This window comes from Nyctereutes procyonoides, unplaced genomic scaffold (assembly GCF_905146905.1).
Source record: "Nyctereutes procyonoides isolate TBG_1078 unplaced genomic scaffold, NYPRO_anot_genome, whole genome shotgun sequence".
Lineage (NCBI taxonomy): Eukaryota > Metazoa > Chordata > Mammalia > Carnivora > Canidae > Nyctereutes > Nyctereutes procyonoides.
The window spans coordinates 40,348,127-40,368,341 of NW_026575047.1; the positions used below are offsets into that span (position 1 = coordinate 40,348,127).

The following is a 20,215-nucleotide window of genomic DNA, read 5'->3' on the forward strand; positions in this document are numbered from 1 at the left end:
CCATCCTGGCCCTCTCTGCTCACGGAGCCTGCGTCCCTCCCGTTGGGTCTCTAGAACCCCAGCCTCCCGCTCCCATTTGGCATCCGGGGGGGCTCAGAGCTGATGGATGAGCAGCCAGTTCTGCCTGGAGTTCCTGCTTTTGTCCTCACTATCCGGGCTTCACACTATCTATTGCTCCTGCCCATTCCTCCATCCACTCTATTTTCTAGAAAAGCCCATTTTATACTCCTCTCCTTCCTCCCTCCAGGGTCCCTGGGTCTTGGGTGCTGGGAATGTGGAGGGAGGGCCTCAGCGTGTGTCAGGTGACATCACCGCAGGGGAGTGCAGGTAGGCCTCCCACACTGCTGGGAACTTTAACTAGGCTAATTTTAACTAGGCCTATTGACGGTGGAATTTCTACAACCAGAATACTCCAGAGGGAGGAGGCAAGTTCTCAATCTGGGGCCTGAAAGGAAACACCTGGAAGCAGTGAGGAAACTGCCTAGTAAACAGTGGCTCATGTCTACGTTTCCCCCCTGTGTCTGGGGTCTCCCCTCCATCCAGTCACCTTCTCACTTTTGGAAGACAGCCTGGATTGCTGTTTGCAACTCTTCAAGCAAAAACAATCACAAATTACTTCAGGTGGCAGAGATATTTTTATTTTTGCAGAGCAGAGGCAGCATTTATTGGCTATGGAGTCTAAGTGGCAGCTGTCCTGGAGCTCCTCTCGAGTCCCTTCTGGACACTGGTCTCCAGTCGGAGGAACAAGCAAGGCCGCCACGCTAGGGGGCAAGGCTCCCCCTTACTCCCTGAGAGGTCTCCAGCAAGCCCTCCACTGGAGACAGCTCTGACAGGGTGCCTTCTACGAGGTCCAGCTGGAGGTAGGACTTGAGGACAGGTTCAGGGGCAGGCTTCCTTTCCATCACAGCCTCCGAGCCTTCCTGGGGCGGCAGCCATTGTGCGGGATAGGAGTGTTGTCTGTGATGGAGATCACCTCCAGGCCCCCCATGGTCAGTCCCTTGATGGCAGACTGGAAGGAGCAGAACAGCAGAATGCCGTGGTCCCACACACGATGACCCAGCATGTCCAGGCAGGGCTTGGAGGGGCACCGGGGGGGCTGTGATACCTACAATTCTAACTGTTCTCTCACAATAGACACCCAACCGAACCAAACCCTTCACCGTGTCCTCACCACTGTCAATTTCTCTAGAAACACCTGCCACTTCCCACCTCATGCTTTACCATCTGAAAACCGAGATTACCTATGAACCCCTACACACCTACCTTAAGCATTATGCTTCTGTAGTGTCCTCTGTCTGGAATGTACCCTCCCTCCCCACATACCTGGCTAATGCCTCACTATTCTTGAAAGTCAGTACAGATATGTCACCTCTTTGGGGATATACCCAGTGGGCTCCCAGCACCTTGGGCGCAAGCTTTACCAATGTACCCACGAGTCTGTGCTAAGGGACCTGCCTGTGACAACCCCCCCATGGAACACCTTTCTATGCCCAGTGCCTGGCACACAGCAGGCACTCAATATGAGTCTGATAAATTAAACTCGATGACCTAGACTTGCTTTTGAGAAGCTCTGTAGGTTAGAAGACCAGAAAGAAACTCCAGCCATTCTGGAAATCCGCCAGAGGCTTCTTCCATTCTCGACTCTATGCTCAAGCCCGTTTCTCTCACTAAAGAAGCACACTCACTGCAGAGACTCCTGGCTACTTACCAAGCGCCCTGGCCCCAGGCCCTTCACCACCACTCGGATGTGGGTCACGCCCTTCCCCGTAGCTTTCTGGAGAGGAGAGGTGAGTGGTTAGTGCTCTAGAAAGAGAATTGCTACATCCAAACTCTCTTGCTGCTACCATTTGGAGCAAGAGGGTTACGAGTTCTGGGGGAAAGGCACCCACACACGTAAACAGGCAGAAAACAGGGAAGGAAGCAAAGGACACATGGTCACAGTGCAGGGCAGACACCAGCAGAGAGCACAGAATGCGTCAGATTCTAGATTTATAGTCAACTGTGATCCTGGTTAACCCAGGGCGGCACTGCCACCTGATGGAGATTTCTAAATATCACTCACCTTTTCCTCAGTAAATGCAGAATTTTAAGGCTGAGCCTAAATAACCCATTGAAAAAGTTATCGTTTTCAGGTGTTTTAAATTTTAAGTGTTATTTAATATTTTCTCTCTTGATTATAAAAGTAGTTCGTTATAGAAAGTCTGGAAAACACACAAAGTCACTCAACCTGCCATGCAGAAGCCACTATTAACACTGATCTTCTAACTGTATACAATCTGTATTGTATACTGACGATCATTAATACATGGCAAATAATATGTTGGGGCATCGAGCTTTATTTGAAGGCCAAGGTTTTCCCTCAGGAAATACTTCTTGTTTGGCGGAGTGTGAACCTTTGTGAGGCTGGTGCTATGGTAGACAGCACATAGGCCGCGATCCCAGACCAATGACTGCGCAAGTCGCACTCTGGACTTTAACTGGCTCTTAAAGACATGGATAATACTAAGCATCTTCTGAGGATTTAAGGTAACGAATGTAAAGTGTCTGGTGTACAGCAGACGGTCAATAGGAGCATATTGCCAATGTGCTTCTAGAAAGGTCCGCAACAGTTCACAATGAAATTGGTATTGAGAGAGAGAGAGAGAGAGAGAGAGAGAGAGAGACCTCTTCAAACTGCCGCCAAGGTGGGGTATCGAACAAGAGTTGTCCGATAGCATTGTTTCTGAACGACTTCAAGAACCTTCCTCACAGGGATCAGCCATGCAGAAAATGGAACCCATCATAGAGGGAGCCAGAAGGAACACACACTTACCACAGCAGCGGCTATGCCTGCTGTTTGTGCAGCAATGCCCGTGCCCTTCTTGGCGTTCCGAAATCCCTCCGTGCCACAGGAAGAGCGGGCAAGGGGCTGGTTAGCGGCAGAGACCACCTGGATCTGCGTGCTGAGGAAGCAGGGAAGTGCACAGGCTATGACCACTGGCCAGGGAAGTAAGGGCACTGAGCCAGGGCTGTATGAGCCCATGGAAGTTCAGCTGCTTTCCCTTTGAGCTTCTCAGATGAATGCTTTTTGAACTCCTACAGGAGGTGTCTAGAAAGGTCAGAATCATCCCCTAAACCTCATCAAAACCTGACATGGCAATCAATCTAAGGACTGCTCTGTTAATGGACCACATGTTTGTGTCACCCCAAATTCAAGTTGAAATCCTAACCCCAGGGATGCCTGGGTGGCTCAGTGGTTGAGCATCTGCCTTTGCTTCAGGTCATGATCCTGGGGTCCTAGAATCGAGTCCCACATCGGGCTCCCCGCAAGGTGTCTGCTTCTCCCTCTGCCTGTGTCTCTGCCTCTCTCTGTGTCTCTCATGAATAAATAAATAAAATCTTAAAAAAAAAAAAAAAGAAATCCTAACCCCAAATGTAATTGTATTTGGAGGAGGGGCCCATGGGAGGTGAGTAGGTCACAAGGGTGGAGCCCCCATGAGAGGAATTAATGTTCTTATTATAACAGGGATAGTGACTTAAAAAAAAATCCCACAAAACCATTATCATACCTAACGCAGTAAGCAGTATTACTATAGTGGATAATTTTAATGCTAAATGACACTGTTCCACCATCAAAAAACTTTTAAGTGACACTTCTTTTCTAGTCATTTCTGACTTTAAGAAATACTTAGACATGATTTTCATTACTCCTTGGCCACCATCGCTCCATCTTCTGGCCTGAAGAGCTCCCTGAGGCATCATGTAAGGAGAGAGGGAGAGGAACAGCTAGGGGGAAGAGTGGGGGTGGCCCCGGTTCCGGGCCATCTGCCTGTCGGCCTGGCTACAACTGCCCTTTCCCCCTAGCGGAGCTCCCAGGGTGTCCAGTGCAAACAGAAGCGTAAAAGAAATGCCTGTCCCTGATACAACTTCAACAGCGATCTACAGGGCTGGCCATAGGTGCTTCTACACACAGGGAACACTAACCTATGTCCTCGTTAGCCTGAAGAGGGGAGAAAAAGAAATCCAGGTGCTCTCATTTGGAGCTTCTCACATGAATGCTGGGTGAATCCTGTGGCATCTCAGCTGTGCCCCACACTCCATCCCCAACGAGCAATGATTTCTTGTATGGTTCTCTGAATTGCTTCATGGGCAGGCTGTGACCAAAGATTGACCCCCACCCCTGGCAGGGGCTGGTCTGCAAAATTGTCCCTGATGTCAGGATGGCTTCTGCTGTCAACACGCAGCTGGGGAGGCCCTCAGCACTCACGTGGAAGTCACACATTAAATCACAACTCTCGTTTAGCCCTACAAGGTTGGGGGTCAGTGCACAATGGCCCAGGGTAAGTGCTTCTTGCAGATTTACATTTTGGTAGGTTTGTCAATAAATCATATCCTTTTAAACCACTGCTCTCATGTTTATCTCACCCATCCTCTGTTCCCCAGGATCTAGTAACACTTAGCATACCTTCTTAAATGTTCTCTGCCAACTCCTGAGTGAAGCCAGGAGATACTAGTCCTAAGGCACGCAGAGAGAGCTGAACACTGTAATGTGCTCAACCTAGCTCACATTTCATGAAATCTGAATAAACTTTACAAAGACATGTCGTTTCCCAAAACAAGGAGGAGAGGCCCTGGGGGGCCTCTGCACTGACACTACCAAGAGGAATGGGGGCCCCTGGGTGTGCCCCCCCACCCCTCTCCACCGCCCATGAAGGGGAAAGAAGCCCCCTTGAAACCAGCCCAGGTGCTTCTGCCACTTACTTGTTGTAGGATGCTTTAATATGTGCGATTGGGATCTCTTCAAATTTCTTTCCTGCCCACCTCAGAGGGCTCTCCTGTCCTGGAACTGGAGGGTAAATGCTGTAATTAAAGAAACACTTGAGGTAAAAACTCTACCCGGGATCTGCTCCTAGGGTAGCCACCCCAGTCCGCCTCAGTTCAAAGCTCAGTTGGCCATGCTGTGCTCTCTTTAATTCAGATACACACAGGTGTCCTTCAAGATTCCAGACACAAGTAAGCCTGCTGTTGCATCCTGCCTACACGCTCGGATCAGACCCGTGTTTGTATCCCCTAACACCTCCTGAAATTCAATGGACTCTAGTTTAGAAAATACTCTATTACAGGAGTGCAATCCTGCCCCGGAGCCCTACCTGTCTTCCCAGAGATAGATTTCAAAAACAAAACAGAAAATAACATAACGGTCTTCAAGGGTGTTCCTTCCTGCCCGGCCTGATCTGGAGACAATGCGACCCCTCAGCAGGCTGTGGGCTTCTCGACCTGCAAGCCAAGATGGAGAGTGGATGGGGCTCTGATTGGACATTAATGTTTAAAACTGCATCATTTCCCCATAGATTGTTTCCCCTACTGACTCCGGGATCTAAGAACTAAGTCTACTAAAGTCTGGATGTGCTAGTGTAATGCCTTTATATACAGCAAGGGTTTTTTTAAGTTTTATTTATTTTATGAGAGACAGAGAGAGGCAGAGACACAGGCAGAGGGAGAAGCAGGCTGCCTGCAGGGAACCTGATGTGGGACTCGATCCCAGGACCCTGGGATCACGCCCTGAGCCAAGGGCTGATGCACAACCACTGAGCCATCCAGGTGACCCACGGCAAGTTTTGAACTTGAGAGGATTTGGAGCTTGAACCATTTAACTGAAGGCACGAAGATCAGGCCTTTAAGCCGACCAGGTCCAATGTGCAAAGGAACGAGTGGTTCACCCTGGGGCAGCCCAGACCAAGGAAAGACAAAGCCTTCTGGGCACTGGCCTGCTGCCTCTTCATATCTGTCCTCACAACCGGGAGAATAGAGAGGGGCCAGCATACATAGCGTATCTTCGGAAGGGCCATGGATTGAAAACAGCCTCTGCTCTCCACTGCTGTAGGGCTGGAAGGGAAGGCTGACTCCCATCACAAGCCAGCTCAGGCAAAGAAGTGCCACCAACCCTGATGGACCCTGATGGTGTGGCAGCCGCTGGAACCTGGGCCAGCTCAGCTGTAGTTCCGCTCCCAGATAAAGAAAGCCTGGTCTCACGGTCTGCACCCCACTTCCTAATTGTGGCTAGAGACCATTTTTTAAAAATGCAAATGCATATAGAAAAATGTGGGATTTTAGCTCCTGGCTCACTACTCCTGTCACAATTCTATGCATGGCTTCTGTAAGATCCTTCCAATCCCTTGGCTTCTGTTTCTTGACCTCCTTTTCTCCAATGATCCTGTGTCCTCTGGCCTAGCCTGGCTGCTTCCTCATGTGGTCACACCTGGCCTTTGTCATTGCCACGTCTGCACACCTCGTCATGATGTCAGGCTACCACCTCCAGGCACATCCCTGCTACCCTCACTCTAGGAACCCTTCTCCAAGCCCACTGATTCACTTTCCCTCACTGCCCCCTGGCCTTTACTTCTCTCCTGGCCTCTAGTAAATTCCACGACCAATCATTATAATTGCTCCTTTTGCATACCTCTGCCTCTTACTTCATCGTCCCCTCCTGGCAAACTCTAACCATGGCTGAATCCATCTCTCCTGCCACTCTGAACCCGGGCATGCCCCTGCACAGCTGGCTACGGAAAAATCCATACCAATGTTGACTGGTCTCTATACGTATCGTGGTTTCTCAACTTCAACACTATTGACATTTTGGGCAAGAGAATTCTTTGTTGTGAGGGGCTGGCCTACATGTTGTGAGGTGTTCAGCAGCATCCTCAGCCTCTACCCACTAGTTGTCCCTCCACTGTCCTAAGTTCTAACAACCAAAATGCCTTCAGATATTGCCAAAAGTCCCCCTGGAGGCCAAACTGCCTCAGCTGGGAACTACTGCTTTATTTTATGACTTCTAGCATCAAGTGGGCCCTCAGGACTGCCTGGCAACCCGCACTGTACACATGTCCCCAATTCAATTATTCTTCCACTCTCCTGGATGACTACTTTAGACCGTCCTTTGTCTCCCTAAGCCTCCACCTCCTTCTCGTCTCTTCACAGCCAAATGATGACCTTCGGAGAGAAATACAAGCAATCAGAATTTCTTCTTGCTTCCACCACCAAACATCTGTGCCCACAATCTTTCCCTTCTCTCCTCTTATGATGCTCCACTTGTGTTAGCCTCTCAAGGACATCATTCCACCAATGTTTCTACCCCATGTCATTCCTGTCAGCAGAACATGCTGACATCCCCCAACCTAAAAACAAACAAAAACCTCTTTATCCCAAAACCTCCCTGAACTCCTGCCCATTTCTCTACTCCCTCTCAAAGAATGGACTATACTTGGTATTTCTTTCTGTCTTCTATTTTCCTTGAACCCACTCCAATCAGACTTTAGTCCTATTATTCCACCAAAAATACTCTAGGCAAGGTCACCAACCAACTCACTGTGTTAAATCAAACGAGCAGTTCTGTCATCAGCACAGTGACTTGTTATATCAATAACATCTGACACAGCTGATCTCTCCAGCCTTGAAACCACGCTAGATTTTCTTACCACCTCTCAGGAGTTTCCCTCTTTGTCTCCTTTGCTGATTTTTCCTCATCTCCTAAATTTCTAAACACCAGAGGACTCTAGGTTTCGGTCTTAGGACCTCTTCTCCTCTTTATCTACACTTACATTCTTGATGATCTCGCAGTCTTGTGGTTTTAAACGTCATCTACACGATGAATCTTCCAAGTGTGTGTGTGTGTCTCTAGCCCCCATCAGTCCCCTGACCTCCCTTTCTAAAAGCCCACACTGTATCTCCATTAGGTGTTAATTAAGCATCTCAAACGTAACCACCCAAAGCCAAACTCCTACAGTCTTCCCCATTTTCAGGAATGACAACTCCACCTTTCCAGCTGCTTAGGCCAAAGATTTTAGTGTTCCTTCTTCATTCTTCTCCTTTTCTCACACCTTACACGAACACATCTTGTTGGTCCCACTTTCTGTATGTTCTTACCCCGAAAGCTGTCATCTTGACCCAAGCCACCATCATTCCCTGCCTGGATTATTTAAAAAATCTTCTAACCACTTAGAAGACTTCTCCCGGCTTCCATCCTTGCTTCTTGACAGTTCCATTAATAATATGGCAGCCAAAGGGACTCTTTAAAATGAAGCAACATCATTTCAGCCCTCTCTTCAAAACTCTCCAGTGGCTTCCCATCTCATTCAGAGTCAAAGCTGTTTGAAGTCCTTAGGAAGACCTACAAGCTGGTAGGGCAATTGCTCCCAATTGCTAGACACACTCTCACCATCTGTCGTACCCTCACGTTTTATGTGTTTTCTATTTACTGCCCCCTCCCACGAGAATTTGAGTCCTACGGGGACAGGGTTTTTTGAGTGTTTGGTCATTGATGTGTCCCTAATGCCTTAAGCAGTGCCTGACATTGCTGGACGACTATAACAGGATGTTGGCTTAAATTCCTTCAGCAGCTCCCCACCCCCCTCTGCCTACAGTGGGAACAGTGTGAAAGCTGCACGGTTGCAGATGAGACCCTCAGCATTCTGATTCCTTCTCCTGTTGGCCTCTTGTGCCATCACACACACACCTGAATGTACCACATGCCTTTACACAGACTATTAGCTTTGCCTAAGATGACCCCTTTCCCATTGTCCAGCTGAACTCCAACTCCGTTCAGTTCTCAGCTCCACATTATCTTGCCGGCAGTGTTGGCTGATCTCCTCGGGAGTGAGACACTCATTCCTTCACCTCTCATCCACTACTGACCAGATTATGCTGCATATGTTTGCATGGCTGTCTTCCCCAGTGGCCTGTGACCTACTCGTGGGGTAGAACCACCTTCTGTACTTGCATTCCCAGCATCTAGCACAGCGCCTGGCACCCAAATGGTTGTGAATGCACGCAGGGGTGGTGGCACTGATGGCAACGCAACGTGTCAGTCCCTAGGGTGGAGCACAAAACCCACCCTGCAACAGCTCAATAACCTACACCACCGCGGAGCACCCCCAACTCCCATGTTGCAACCGAGACCCAGGGAAGGTTGTGAGTCAGCCGTGAGACCCCTCTCGGTGGGAAAAAGGTGATACTTCGGCTCACTCATGGATCAAAGTGTTCCCAGAGCGTCTGCTGCGTGCCAAGGCTCATCGCATTTGACCCCCGCAACCTCTCTCGGCACCCTCTCCATCTGTATATGAGAAAGCTGCGGCTCAGGGACTAATGTGCACAAGCTCCCAAAGATGTCAAGTGGCAGAGTTGGGAATTCACTGGTCCTCGGACTCTGGACCGTGACGCCGGTGCCCCGAGACTTAACTGGCCCTCACCTGAAGCCGCTGCGGCTCGGAGTCGAAGCCTCCGCCTTCTCCCCAGCCTCCTGCTTGGCCGCTTGGCTTTGCAGCTGCCGGGCGCCGGCGTGGATGGTGGAGGCTGGCGCCCCCGCCACGACCCTGAGGGGAGGGAAAGCTCAGTGAGGTCCAGGCCTAACGGCCACTGCAGTCCAAGCAGTGCAGGGGCACGCGCAGGAGCGCAGTCGCCGGGGAGGGGGTGGGGGCCGGTGACCATTCTCACCTGGGCGCCGGGGACCAAGCCCACCACCGCAAGAACCAAGACCTCGTCGTCCGTACCACCTGCATGACTGGAATTGACCCCCGTCAGCCGCCGTCCGCGGCGACCGCGGCGCCAGCACCGCGAGAGCTTGTGGGGGAGAGCGTACAAGGAAAGTCATCTCATTCCTCTTCATAAGGCCCACTAAAGATTTTTGCTCCCATTCCAATGCTCTACGATAACTATCATTGCGAGTGCGCACCGAGAGTTTCTTCCTTTGTCCCTAATCTTCTAACATGAAATCTTCGCCCACCCCTCCATATTGGAATGGTTCATTCTAGTAGCTCCCCGGACGGCCCGCTTGCTCTCCCGCGCTGCCTTGTGGGAACATGCGATTGGCCCAGGCCCCCGCAGGGAGCCGCGGTGCACTGCGGGAGGGCCGGAGCATGGCGGCGCCCGTAGGGCGGACTGTGCTTGGGGTGGCCAAGGGCTGGCGGCGGCTCGAGGGGCTCCGGACCGCTAGCCTGGGTTCTCGCAGCCTGTCCCTCGCGGCCGGACCCTCGAGCAGCGGGTCTCCATGGCGTCTTTTGGGCGCGTTGTGCCTGCAGCGGCCACCGCTGGTTTCGAAGCCGCTGACCCCGCTGCAGGAAGAGATGGCGGCTCTCTTCCAGCAGGTAGGATGGAGGTGCGGCCGGCGGCTTCAGGGTGCTGTTGCGGAACCCACAGAAGCACGTGGGCCAGGGCTGGATTCCGACTCCGGCACAGTCAGTCTGCGTAACCTTGAGCTCGTCCCTTCGTTTCTCCGAACTTCAGCACGCTCAGCCTGCGCATCAGCATCTACCTTACAGGGTTGGCTCGCTGCGAACAAGGCGTTCGATAACAGATAGTTTTCATTGGCATCCGATGTTGCCACGTTAGGCAGCTCTTTAGAATTGTTTTCCTTTGTGGTCGGATACACGAGGGGTGCGGTGGTGAACAAGACGACTTAGCTCCTATCGTAGGCAGTCGGTAATTTTTTGAATTTTTATTTTTTAAAAAAGATTTTATTTATTCACGAGAGACACACACACACACACAGAGAAAGAGAGGCAGAGACACAGGCAGAGGGAGAAGCAGGCTCCATGCAGGGAGCCTGATGCGGGACTCGATCCCAGGACCCCAGGATCACGCCCTGAGCCACCCAGGCGCCCTGGTACTTGCTGATTTAGCGAAGGGGGAGTCTGTGATGTGATGTTTATAGAGGAAGGTAGTGGGCACATCTATGAGACGCCTGTGATAAGCGGCAGGTGAGGAAACGGGCAAACATTAAGTGTAGTGGCTGTGAGGGGTGTAAATCCCCACAGATAGTGATTGAAGGTTGTTTCCCTAGAATTTGAGATGTTTGTGTGTGTGTGTGTGTGTGTGTGTGTGTGTGTGTGTTGGCTCCTAAGAGCTCTAAACTTCACTTCGTGGTTTTTACTTGGTTTATTTATTATGTAAATATTGATCATTTTATAGATAGTCACTTATCACCTATTTTGCTAAGCGCTAGAGATGAGTAAGACAGACCTGCTTCTGGTTCTCCGAGTGTTCAGTCTAGCGGAGGTGGGCCAGTCAATAACCAAATAATCCCATGACTATAACCGCAGACCCTGGTGAGTGTTGTAAAGGAAGACGCAGGGTAAAACGTTTTAACGGGGACATCTAAGTTGATTCTATGGGTGGTGTCAACGAATATCTCCCTAAGAAAGTGATGTTTAAATTGAAATCTGGGAGCACCTGGTTGGCTCAGTGGTTGAATGTCTACCTTTGGCTCAGGTCGCCTGCTTCTCCCTCTGCCTGTGTCTGCCTCTCTTTCTGTGTGTCTCATGAATAAATAATAAAATCTTTAAAGAAAATAAATTGAAATCTGAAGGATAAATAGGAATCTCCTAGAGGAGCATGAGGGAAAACACTCTAGGAAGAAGGGAGTGCATCTGTAAACTCCCCGAGGCAGGAAGGCTCATTGTGAGATCAAAGACTGACAGAGGAGTGTGGTAAGTGGGCAGGCCATGCCTGTCCCAATCCCTCTGTTCTTTGTAGCAGCTTGACTTCCAATCACATCCTAACATGTTAGCAAATGTAACTCAAGCCCAAAGTGCGGGTGACCTTTTTTTCCTTTTTTTTTTTTTTTTTTTTTTTTGGTGGTGTTTTGATTGTATGTTTGGTTATGCTGGGTGGTAAACTTCTGAGTCTGTCAAGTGTGCTATAGCTCTGTTTTCTCTTCTACCTGTTGTTTGTTTTGGTTTGGCTATTTTGTGCTTTTAATTTTCCTAGATTGAGGTAGAGAGAAGTATGTATTCAGACCATGAGCTTCGTGCATTGGATGAAACCCGCCGACTGGCAAAGAAGAAAGCTGACTTGTATGATGAGGAAGATGACGAACAGGATATACTGCTGGTGCAGGATTTGGAAGATGTATGGGAGCAGAAATTCCTACAGTTCAAACCTGGAGCTCGCATAACAGGTGTGTGATCTTTACAGGCCAGCAGGAGAGAAGGGAAAGGGGAGTATTGTGGTTCCTAGATAAAGGACATTGGCTTAGCCCCTGCTTTGTATTTTAAGTAACAAGTAATTGCAGAACTTCCTTCAGGTGGGAGGAAAATAAATCCTTTTCCCTGTTTCTCACATCCACCCTAATAACATTTTTAAAGGCACATGTTATTTTTGAGTGGAAGGTAGGGGGTGTTGGGATAACCTATTCTCTCTCAGTTAAACTTTATGAACGTTATTTGAGTTTAACTCCTAGTTCAGGTGTGAGAGTGGGGGGAAATTAAGCCTTTCCCACTAGTTTCCTGTGTTTTATCTGAAAGCTCTCCTAAAGCAGAGGATTGAGTTCTCTTATCTTTGCTTCAGAGATGAAGCCTGAAGAACAGAGAAAGTGGGGCCAAGTTAAGTCACTAATAGTGTCAAAACCAGTGAAGTAGTAGTGTTTGAAGTAGTGTGGGTAGAGCTGCTTTTCCAAAGGCTCAAAGTACTTTGTGTTGTGCTCTTAAAAGGAGAAGTTCAGCTTTTGGTTTTCTCTTCTTACATTGTAGTTTTCTTAAGATTGTGAGACTCTGAAAGAGGTCTGAATTAGAGAGATGGATCAGGATTGTAATTTGATTATAAGAGGACAGAGGTTGTGGCTCTACCTTAAAAGAAGACTGCAAAACTCTGTTCTTTCTTGGTTCTGGCAGATCACAGTCTTTTTGTCTTCTGTGATCCCCTTTTCTTCACAGAAGCCGATAAAAAGAATGACCGAACCTCACTGCAGCGGAAGCTAGACAGGAACCTTGTTCTGTTGGTCAAAGAGAAGCTTGGAGACCAGGATGTTTGGATGCTTCCCCAGGCGGAGTGGCAGCCCGGGGAGACCCTCCGAGGAACAGCGGAGCGAACCCTGGCCACACTCTCAGGTGAGTTCTCTGCTTCCCTCTGAACCTCACAAGACTCGCTTCACACTAAGCCACAGGATATGCAGGCTGACTTGTTAGGATGGCTGGAAGGATTGGAGATGGGTTGTTAATGGGAACTCTGAAATCTATGAAAGTTTCAACTAGAAAAAAATCTTAGATTAGGCAAAAGGCTTTGTCCCAGAGAGATTTTTAAGTTTTTCTTCTATTTCTTTTTTTTCCTTCTATATAATATTGCATTTGGTCTTCTTGACGGCAGAAGAAATAGTTCTTTTTTTCACTTGTAAAAAGTATTTGCTTTGTTGAACTCCATATTTTTTTTCTGTCCTTTGTGTGGAGTTGAATTTTCCCCCCTCAAATCTACTATTTCATTCTCCAGATAATATCCACCATGTCTGCTGCTGCTTCTGAAGGGAAAGCAAGAGGTCTGTCAACAGGTTTTGATCTGGAAGTTTTAGTCAGTGGCTCCTTTCTTCATAAAGACTCTGCTTGGTCTTAGTTCCAAGCCTGGGGAGGTTGGTAAAACTGCTGGGTTGGCTGAGTAGATCTTCTTGTTCTGCCTTCACCTCCTCTGTGGAACTTGGGAGTTCCCTTGTGGGTCCTTCCTCCTCCCACACCTCTCTTTGAGTGGGCCGGTGTTGCATCAGGGCACTTTGTGGTTGCCTTAATAGATTTAACAACTGCTTTTGTACCTGAAGAATGGACAGGTTCAATTTCTGCTCAGTGAACCTTGTCTTCCCAACAACATGCACAGCCTTCATTTCCAGGTTTTCATGGTTTTGCATATTCCACAGGAAGAGATAATTCTAGTACTTTTTCAGGTTTAATTGGCCCATACCTTCTCTTGAGTCCACTGTTGTAAGATTATTTAATTGTAGTAGGTAGCCATCGTAGGTCCTGCCGATTCGATGGATCCTACTCGCCTTCTCTTTAGTGGCATTTCTGTCTCTGTTTGGAACGCCAGTGGAATTCAAAGTTCAGACGGGATTCCGATCATTAGTATTTACGCCAGATTTTCAGATTTTATGCCACTGAAAACTTCATTATTTATTATTCATAAAAATGATCATGGTGTGCTTTGTGCTTGTTTGGCTTTCTCTTTTCCCACAATTTTGATTAGTTTAATCTATGAATTTCTTGAAGTGGGTTTTATTTCATATCTGCATAGGATGAATCTTTTACTGATCTGCTTCGCATAAACTTACCTTTTTTTTTTTTAAGCAACATTATTGTACTGAGAACTTAAAAAACACAAAGTACCTTTAATTCTTTCATATCTAGAATATGGCCTGTCACTCATAATTCTCTCTTTAGCCCATCCTTTAGATCCTGAAGAAGTATTTGGTGTTTCAGAACGTTTCCGTCTAGATAATCCACTGCCTTCTGAAATTGACTTTGAATTTTGAGTGTCTCTTTGAAAATGACATTTTTCATTTCTTGGCTCTGGTGTCATTTTGAGGAAGATGTCTTGGTGACTCAGTAATGGACAATCTGTATTTTCCCTGAGAAAGTTGTTTCTGCTGTGATTTAGGTTCTGCCCCAGGGCCCAGTACAGGAGCAGCCAATTAGAAAGTGCCTAGACTTTCTGTAAGAGGCTTATTTACTTATCTTAAAGCATTCAATAATGGGTGGTTTGAGGGGCAAGCATTCAATTCAACACACATCTAGGGGTCTGAAAATACCCTCTAGGGATGCAGGCTAGCGGGATCATCACTGTGCTTTCCCTGTCCCCCACTGAGATTTAAAAATTTAGTGTGTACTTTCAAAATTGACAGTCCTACCACTCTCAGCCTGCACCTCTTCTTATCCTTGCAGCTTTGCTTAGTGGCCTGACACTTAACTCCTTTACCCAACTGGAAATGTCAGAGTTATCTTTGACCTCATTCTTACAGTCTGAAGTTCTCAAGTTCCACCTGGTCTATTCTAAATATTCCTCTCTTTATTCCCACAGTGTTAACTGTCACCCTTTTTGCTTCTCGCCAGATCAGGTTTTCTCATCCTTGGCACTGTTGACATTTGGGGCCAGGTAATTCTTTGGGGCAGGGGGAGGCTGTTCTGAGCATTATGGGATGGTTAGCAGCATCCCTGGCTTCTACCCACTAGATGCCAGTAGCACTAGCCCATCCTCACTTGTCCTAGTGTAACAGCCAAAAATGTCCCTAGACATTGCCAAATATTACCCTGGGAGTGAAATCACAGTGGTTGAGAACCATTGTGCTAGACCTTTGAATTAGATGCCAAATAAATTCCCCATGGCTTTCATGTCATGCCCTTCAGTGCTGCCAGAATGAACTTTCCAACAAATCTCTCTGCCTAGAAGGTTTCCCATAAAAGTTCAGACTTGCAAGAATGGCCTATAGATCCGTTTGCTCTGGTCCTGAGCTTGCCAGTCTTCCATCTGGCTGCACATTGATGTATATTCTGAGTTCCAACCTAGCAGACCTTCTGTGTTCCTCCAGTAATGTGGTCATTCAAGTGTCTGTTTTGTGGCCTGCTGATCTCTGACTGGAATGGTATACTCCTCCTTGGAGTGACTACTCAGTTTTGAAGACTCGGCTTATACATTATACCTTCTGTGGTGGAACCTTCTCCAAGCCTCCATGTAGACAGAACTAATCCTCCCTCTAGGTTCCCATAGTATTTGTGTGTGCCTTGATTCACATTATGCAACATTTACTCTGAGCCTACCATTTGCTGGATACTGTCTGGGCAGTGGGGTTACAGTGATGAATAGGACACTACCCCTGCTCTATGGGAGCTTATGTTCTAGTGGAGTATATGCTCTTTCACTTACTTCCATTGCCTGGTAATCTGTTTATTGACACATTTTCCCCCCAGCTAAAATTCTGACTCCTTTGAAGGTACAGACAGGATCTATCCCCTTCCATCCTCCCAGCTCTCAGCACAGTGCCTGGCTCACAGCTGAGTGTTTACTGAATATGTAGATTTGGCAGTGTCAATACCACTTTACTGGCCCTGCCACCAGCGCAAACACCTGCCAACAAAGCAGCAGCCAGTGTGTGACCCTTTGTTCCTTGGCCACGAAAGGCCTGGGGGGCTTGCGAGAGCAGGAGTGAGACAGAATGGAGTGGGGAGGGGACCTTCACCATGCTTCCTTGTCCTCCTTGTCACCTAGGAGGTGGCATCTGGGTTTCCTGCCAGGATCACTGTGCTCAGATGCTCAGCTTCCCTCACACATATGTGACTGACGCTTGCTCTCCCTCTCGTCTGCCACGCCGAAAGGGCTTCCACCTTGGCACAGCTTTTCCTCCTCCTAACATTCCCGCTGTAATGAACAGACATGAAAGGAAACATACGAAAGACACATTGACATTAAACGGTGCATAACAAATAAAATGTGTTGATTTATTATGAAGTTACTAAAATGGTAATATAGAATAAAATGACAAAAGCTCAAGAAATGTAAAAGTGTACACCCATATATTTATGTATATATGAGTCAGAGTCCATTTCTTTCCTCCCCATTGGCACCTCATTTCCCACGTCCTGCAAGATGGGGTTCCTCCAGGTGGAATTCATGGTGAAGGATGGACACATGTACGTTTTTGTTGGCTGCTGCCCAGTCCTGCAGAATGTACATAATGCTGGACATTTTCAGGTCTGGTGTAAGGAGTGCCTGCTTGTCTAGGCCCCACCAACATATGGAAACGTCTCCTTAATTTTTGCTTATCCAGTCAGTAAAAAATGGTCTCTTTTGGATTAGCAGTTTCCTGCTTGCTAGTAAGATTGACCGTATTTTATTTTCATGGGTTTATTGGCTGCTGAAATTTCTCCATGATCCTTTGCTCATCTTGTTTTTTTCTTCTTGATTTGACTGTATTTTTTAATAGGTTTTTCCAGATTATAGAAAAATATATATTCAGTGAAATAAGTGGAAAAATTCGGGAAAGTATAAAGAAGCTTGCCAATGTAGTTCCACCACTCATAGATACCCACAGCTGACATTTAGTGTTGTAGATGAACTCACGTCATGTATCTGTTCTTCATCGGATGCTCCAATAGTGTGGTTTTTTTTTTTTTTCTGTAAAGTTTTTATCTATTCATGAGATACAGAGAGGCAGAGACATGGGCAGAGGGAGGAACAGGCACCCGGGGTTGGGGGGGTGCCCAGTGTGGGACTCCATCCCAGGACCCCGGGATCACAACCTGAGCCAAAGGTAGATGCTCAACCACTGAGCCACCCAAGCGCTCCCATCAGTGGAGTGTTTTTGTGTTTTTGTTTTTTTAGTACTAAGAGAAGCAGTTTGTTATATGTGGTGAAAAAAAAAATTTTTTTTAAAGATTTTATTTATTTATTCATGAGAGACAGAGAGAGAGAGGCAGAGACACAGGCAGAAGGAGAAGCAGGCTCCTTTCAGGGAGCCCAACGTGGGACTCGATCCTGGGTCTCCAGGATCATGCCCTGAGCTGAAGGCGGCGCTAAACTGCTGAGCCACCCAGGCTGCTCTGAAAAAATTGTTAAAACAGTTTCTAGTACATGTAGTATAGGATAAGTAATATTACTGTTTTAGAGGCATCCGCTTATAACAGTGTTTAGTGTATCCTTTTATTTTTTATTTATTTAAAAATTTTTTTTTTGGTCTTTTTAGGAATTGCAAGCACATACATACTTCATCTGTTTTTCCCCCGCACATAGTAGGAGCATGGTTATATACCTTTGCTCCTCTTCTTTGCAGCTTTTAAGCATCTCTCTGTATCAGCATGTGAAGCCATACCTTAACGCTTTCTGACACGAGCATATGATTCATAATATACATGTGCTACAGTTCATTTAACCAGTCTTGCTTTTACAAATAAGCTGTAGTGAATGTCTTGTGTACCTACCTTTGGTCACATGGGCAGAGAAACATTTCTGGGAAGATCAAGTTCTAGAAGCCAAGTCGCTGGATGAAGGGGTATGCATAAGGTACGCATAATTAAAGTTGATAATTCTTGCCAAAAATAGAGGCTAACACTAATTTCTACCCCCCTGATGGTGTGAGAGTGCTCATTTTTCTCTTGACAAGCAGTGTACAGCTCAAAGTTTTGGGACTTAGTAATGACATGTTGTTTGAATTCTTATTTCTTTAATTGTTAATAAGATTGAGCATCTTTTAATGAGTTTATAGGTCAGTGGTATTTATTTTTATGTGAACTTCTTGTTCTTTTTTTTTTGAACTTCTTGTTCTATGCTTAGTTCATTTTTCTTTTGGATCTATTGGCTTTTTCCACATTGATTTCTAAATACTTATACCCGAAATTACTCTTCCTTTGTGGAGTGTGTTGAAATATTTTTGTTAGTGTGCCATTTTGTCCTTGACTTTTATGTTTTGCTTTTCTTTATAGAAAGATTGTTTTATGTAAATAAAATGTTTTTTTCTTTTACAGATTTTTAAGATTTGTGTCTTGGTGAGGGCTTTCCCCCTCAAAAATGATATGGAAAGTATCCTACATTTTTTCCTAGTACTCTTTCAGTTTCTTTCTTTTTTTTTTTTTTAAACGATAGTCATACAGAGAGAGAGAGAGAGAGAGGCAGAGACACAGGCAGAGGGAGAAGCAGGCTCCATGCACCGGGAGCCTGACATGGGATTCGATCCCGGGTCTCCAGGATCGCGCCCTGGGCCAAAGGCAGGCGCCAAACCGCCAGGGATCCCTGGGTGGCGCAGCGGTTTGGCGCCTGCCTTTGGCCCAGGGCGCGATCCTGGAGACCCGGGATCGAATCCCATGTCAGGCTCCCGGTGCATGGAGCCTGCTTCTCCCTCTGCCTGTGTCTCTGCTTCCCTCTCTGCATCTCTCATGAATAAATAAATTTTAAAAAAATCTTAAAAAAAAAAAATTTGAAAATACAAGAACATTCAGAAAATATTAAACATCTATGAAACCACCATCCAGAATGCACAATCCTTTTATGAAAGTTAAATTTCTATTGTTAAATCTTTGATCCGTGTAATGTCAGTTTTGATGTAAGGACTGAGGTTGGTGGAATCCAGCTTCATTTTTCCTGTTGAGCTAGCCAGCTTTCCAAATGCCAGGATTCATCGGTCCTTTCCCCTTCCTTTGAAATGCTCGGTTGGGGTTAAACCTTTGTTATAGATTCTAGGTAAATTCCAACCACCTGTCTGTGTCTTTTAATTATTGATATGATGTTTTCACCCTACAGAAGTCAAATTGGGTCCTCTTTATGCTTTTCAAGTGACACTCCCTTTAAAAGGCTAAGAGTGGGCAGCCCAGTGGTTCAGCGGTTTAGCGCTGCTTTCAGCCCAGGGCGTGATCCGGAGACCCGGGATCGAGTCCCACGTCGGGCTCCCTGCATGGAGCCTGCTTCTCCCTCTGCCTGTGTCTCTCATGAATAAATAAATAAAACCTTTAAAAGATTAAAAAAAAAAAAGGTTAAGAGCTTTGCTTTACAGATACCCAGTGTAATAGTCCTTCATTAACAATGATGGCCAGGCTGAGTCTAGAAGCTTGGTGCCCTGACTCCAGGTAATGGTATCTGAACTGCATCACTAACTTCAGTTTGAGAGTAGTAGCTTGGCACATGGGATGGATCCAGTGAATCCGGAGCCCATGAGCCCGTGGGCCAGGAGCATTTGGATGGAGATGGGGGGAGGCTCTTCAGGAATGACCCTCGTCCTCACTCCCAGGGATTGCTTTACCTCACACTGGAAATGACTCTCACAGAGACCCCCTGGCGTTTGAGGGGCCAAAAGTAAACAGATAGGTGCATCCTCATCTTCCAAATCTTCCCCTCTTCCCTTCAGAGAACAACCTGGAAGCCAAGTTCCTGGGAAATGCCCCCTGTGGCCACTACAAGTTCAAGTTCCCTCAGGCATTGCGGACAGAGAGCAGCCTTGGTGCCAAAGTATTCTTCTTCAAAGCCCTGCTATTAACTGGAGACTTCTCTCGGACCAACAAGAAGGACCATCACGTCTGGGTCTGTAAGGAGGAGCTGGGTGACTATTTGAAACCCAAGTATCTGACCCAGGTTAGGAGATTTCTTTTGGACCTCTGATGGGCGGTGCCACCTGTGGACAATACTCGACCAGACCTGGGACGGTGCCTCAAGGACATCATGTACTTATCCCATCTTTGCAGGGAACAGCATGCAGCCAACTAAATTCAGAGAAATAAACAAGTTTATCATTGTGTGGGTCTCAGCTGATTTGTCCTTCGAGGATGACTGGCTTTTCCCTGTGCAGAGAGAGCTGTCCTGTAGGCTGCCTTTCCCTTGTTTCCAAGCTGATAGTTGTGTGTTGCATTACTTCATAGTGAATCTCTTGGCTTCCTGGGCCCAGAAAGAACCAAAGAAAATGACCTAAGAGCCCTGAGTTCTGTAAAAGCTAGTCTCATGCAAAGAAGGT

The 20,215-nt window shown here is 47.1% G+C and overlaps 2 protein-coding genes across 2 annotated transcripts; one reads left to right on the plus strand and one right to left on the minus strand.

Annotated features, from left to right (window-relative positions):
• Positions 1 to 616: 616 nt before the first annotated feature.
• Positions 617 to 9,753, minus strand: MRPS11 (mitochondrial ribosomal protein S11). Its single transcript, XM_055326808.1, has 6 exons — positions 9,469 to 9,753; positions 9,225 to 9,347; positions 4,741 to 4,839; positions 2,813 to 2,942; positions 1,709 to 1,774; positions 617 to 1,009 (listed from the first exon to the last, which is right to left on the minus strand). The coding sequence occupies exons 1-6, from the start codon at positions 9,531 to 9,533 to the stop codon at positions 902 to 904; spliced, it is 591 nt and encodes a 196-aa protein (XP_055182783.1). The 5' UTR covers positions 9,534 to 9,753; the 3' UTR covers positions 617 to 901.
• A 103-nt stretch (positions 9,754 to 9,856) lies between these two features.
• Positions 9,857 to 19,994, plus strand: MRPL46 (mitochondrial ribosomal protein L46). The gene is made up of 4 exons (XM_055326844.1): positions 9,857 to 10,118; positions 11,740 to 11,929; positions 12,684 to 12,857; positions 19,616 to 19,994. The coding sequence occupies exons 1-4, from the start codon at positions 9,891 to 9,893 to the stop codon at positions 19,864 to 19,866; spliced, it is 843 nt and encodes a 280-aa protein (XP_055182819.1). The 5' UTR covers positions 9,857 to 9,890; the 3' UTR covers positions 19,867 to 19,994.
• The last annotated feature ends 221 nt before the right edge of the window (positions 19,995 to 20,215 follow it).

What these genes read in the sequence shown, in the direction of transcription:
- MRPS11 (XM_055326808.1), bottom strand. Translation starts at nt 9,533, where the DNA reads ATGCAGGTGGTACGGACGACGAGGTCTTGGTTCTTGCGGTGGTGGGCT. An exon ending in GCTTGGTCCCCGGCGCCCAG is followed by an intron (nt 9,348 to 9,468) that starts GTGAGAATGGTC and finishes CCCTCCCCTCAG; the next exon opens with GGTCGTGGCGGGGGCGCCAG. An exon ending in CCGAGCCGCAGCGGCTTCAG is followed by an intron (nt 4,840 to 9,224) that starts GTGAGGGCCAGT and finishes CTTTAATTACAG; the next exon opens with CATTTACCCTCCAGTTCCAG.
- MRPL46 (XM_055326844.1), top strand. Translation starts at nt 9,891, where the DNA reads ATGGCGGCGCCCGTAGGGCGGACTGTGCTTGGGGTGGCCAAGGGCTGG. An exon ending in ACCTGGAGCTCGCATAACAG is followed by an intron (nt 11,930 to 12,683) that starts GTGTGTGATCTT and finishes TTTTCTTCACAG; the next exon opens with AAGCCGATAAAAAGAATGAC. An exon ending in AACCCTGGCCACACTCTCAG is followed by an intron (nt 12,858 to 19,615) that starts GTGAGTTCTCTG and finishes TCTTCCCTTCAG; the next exon opens with AGAACAACCTGGAAGCCAAG.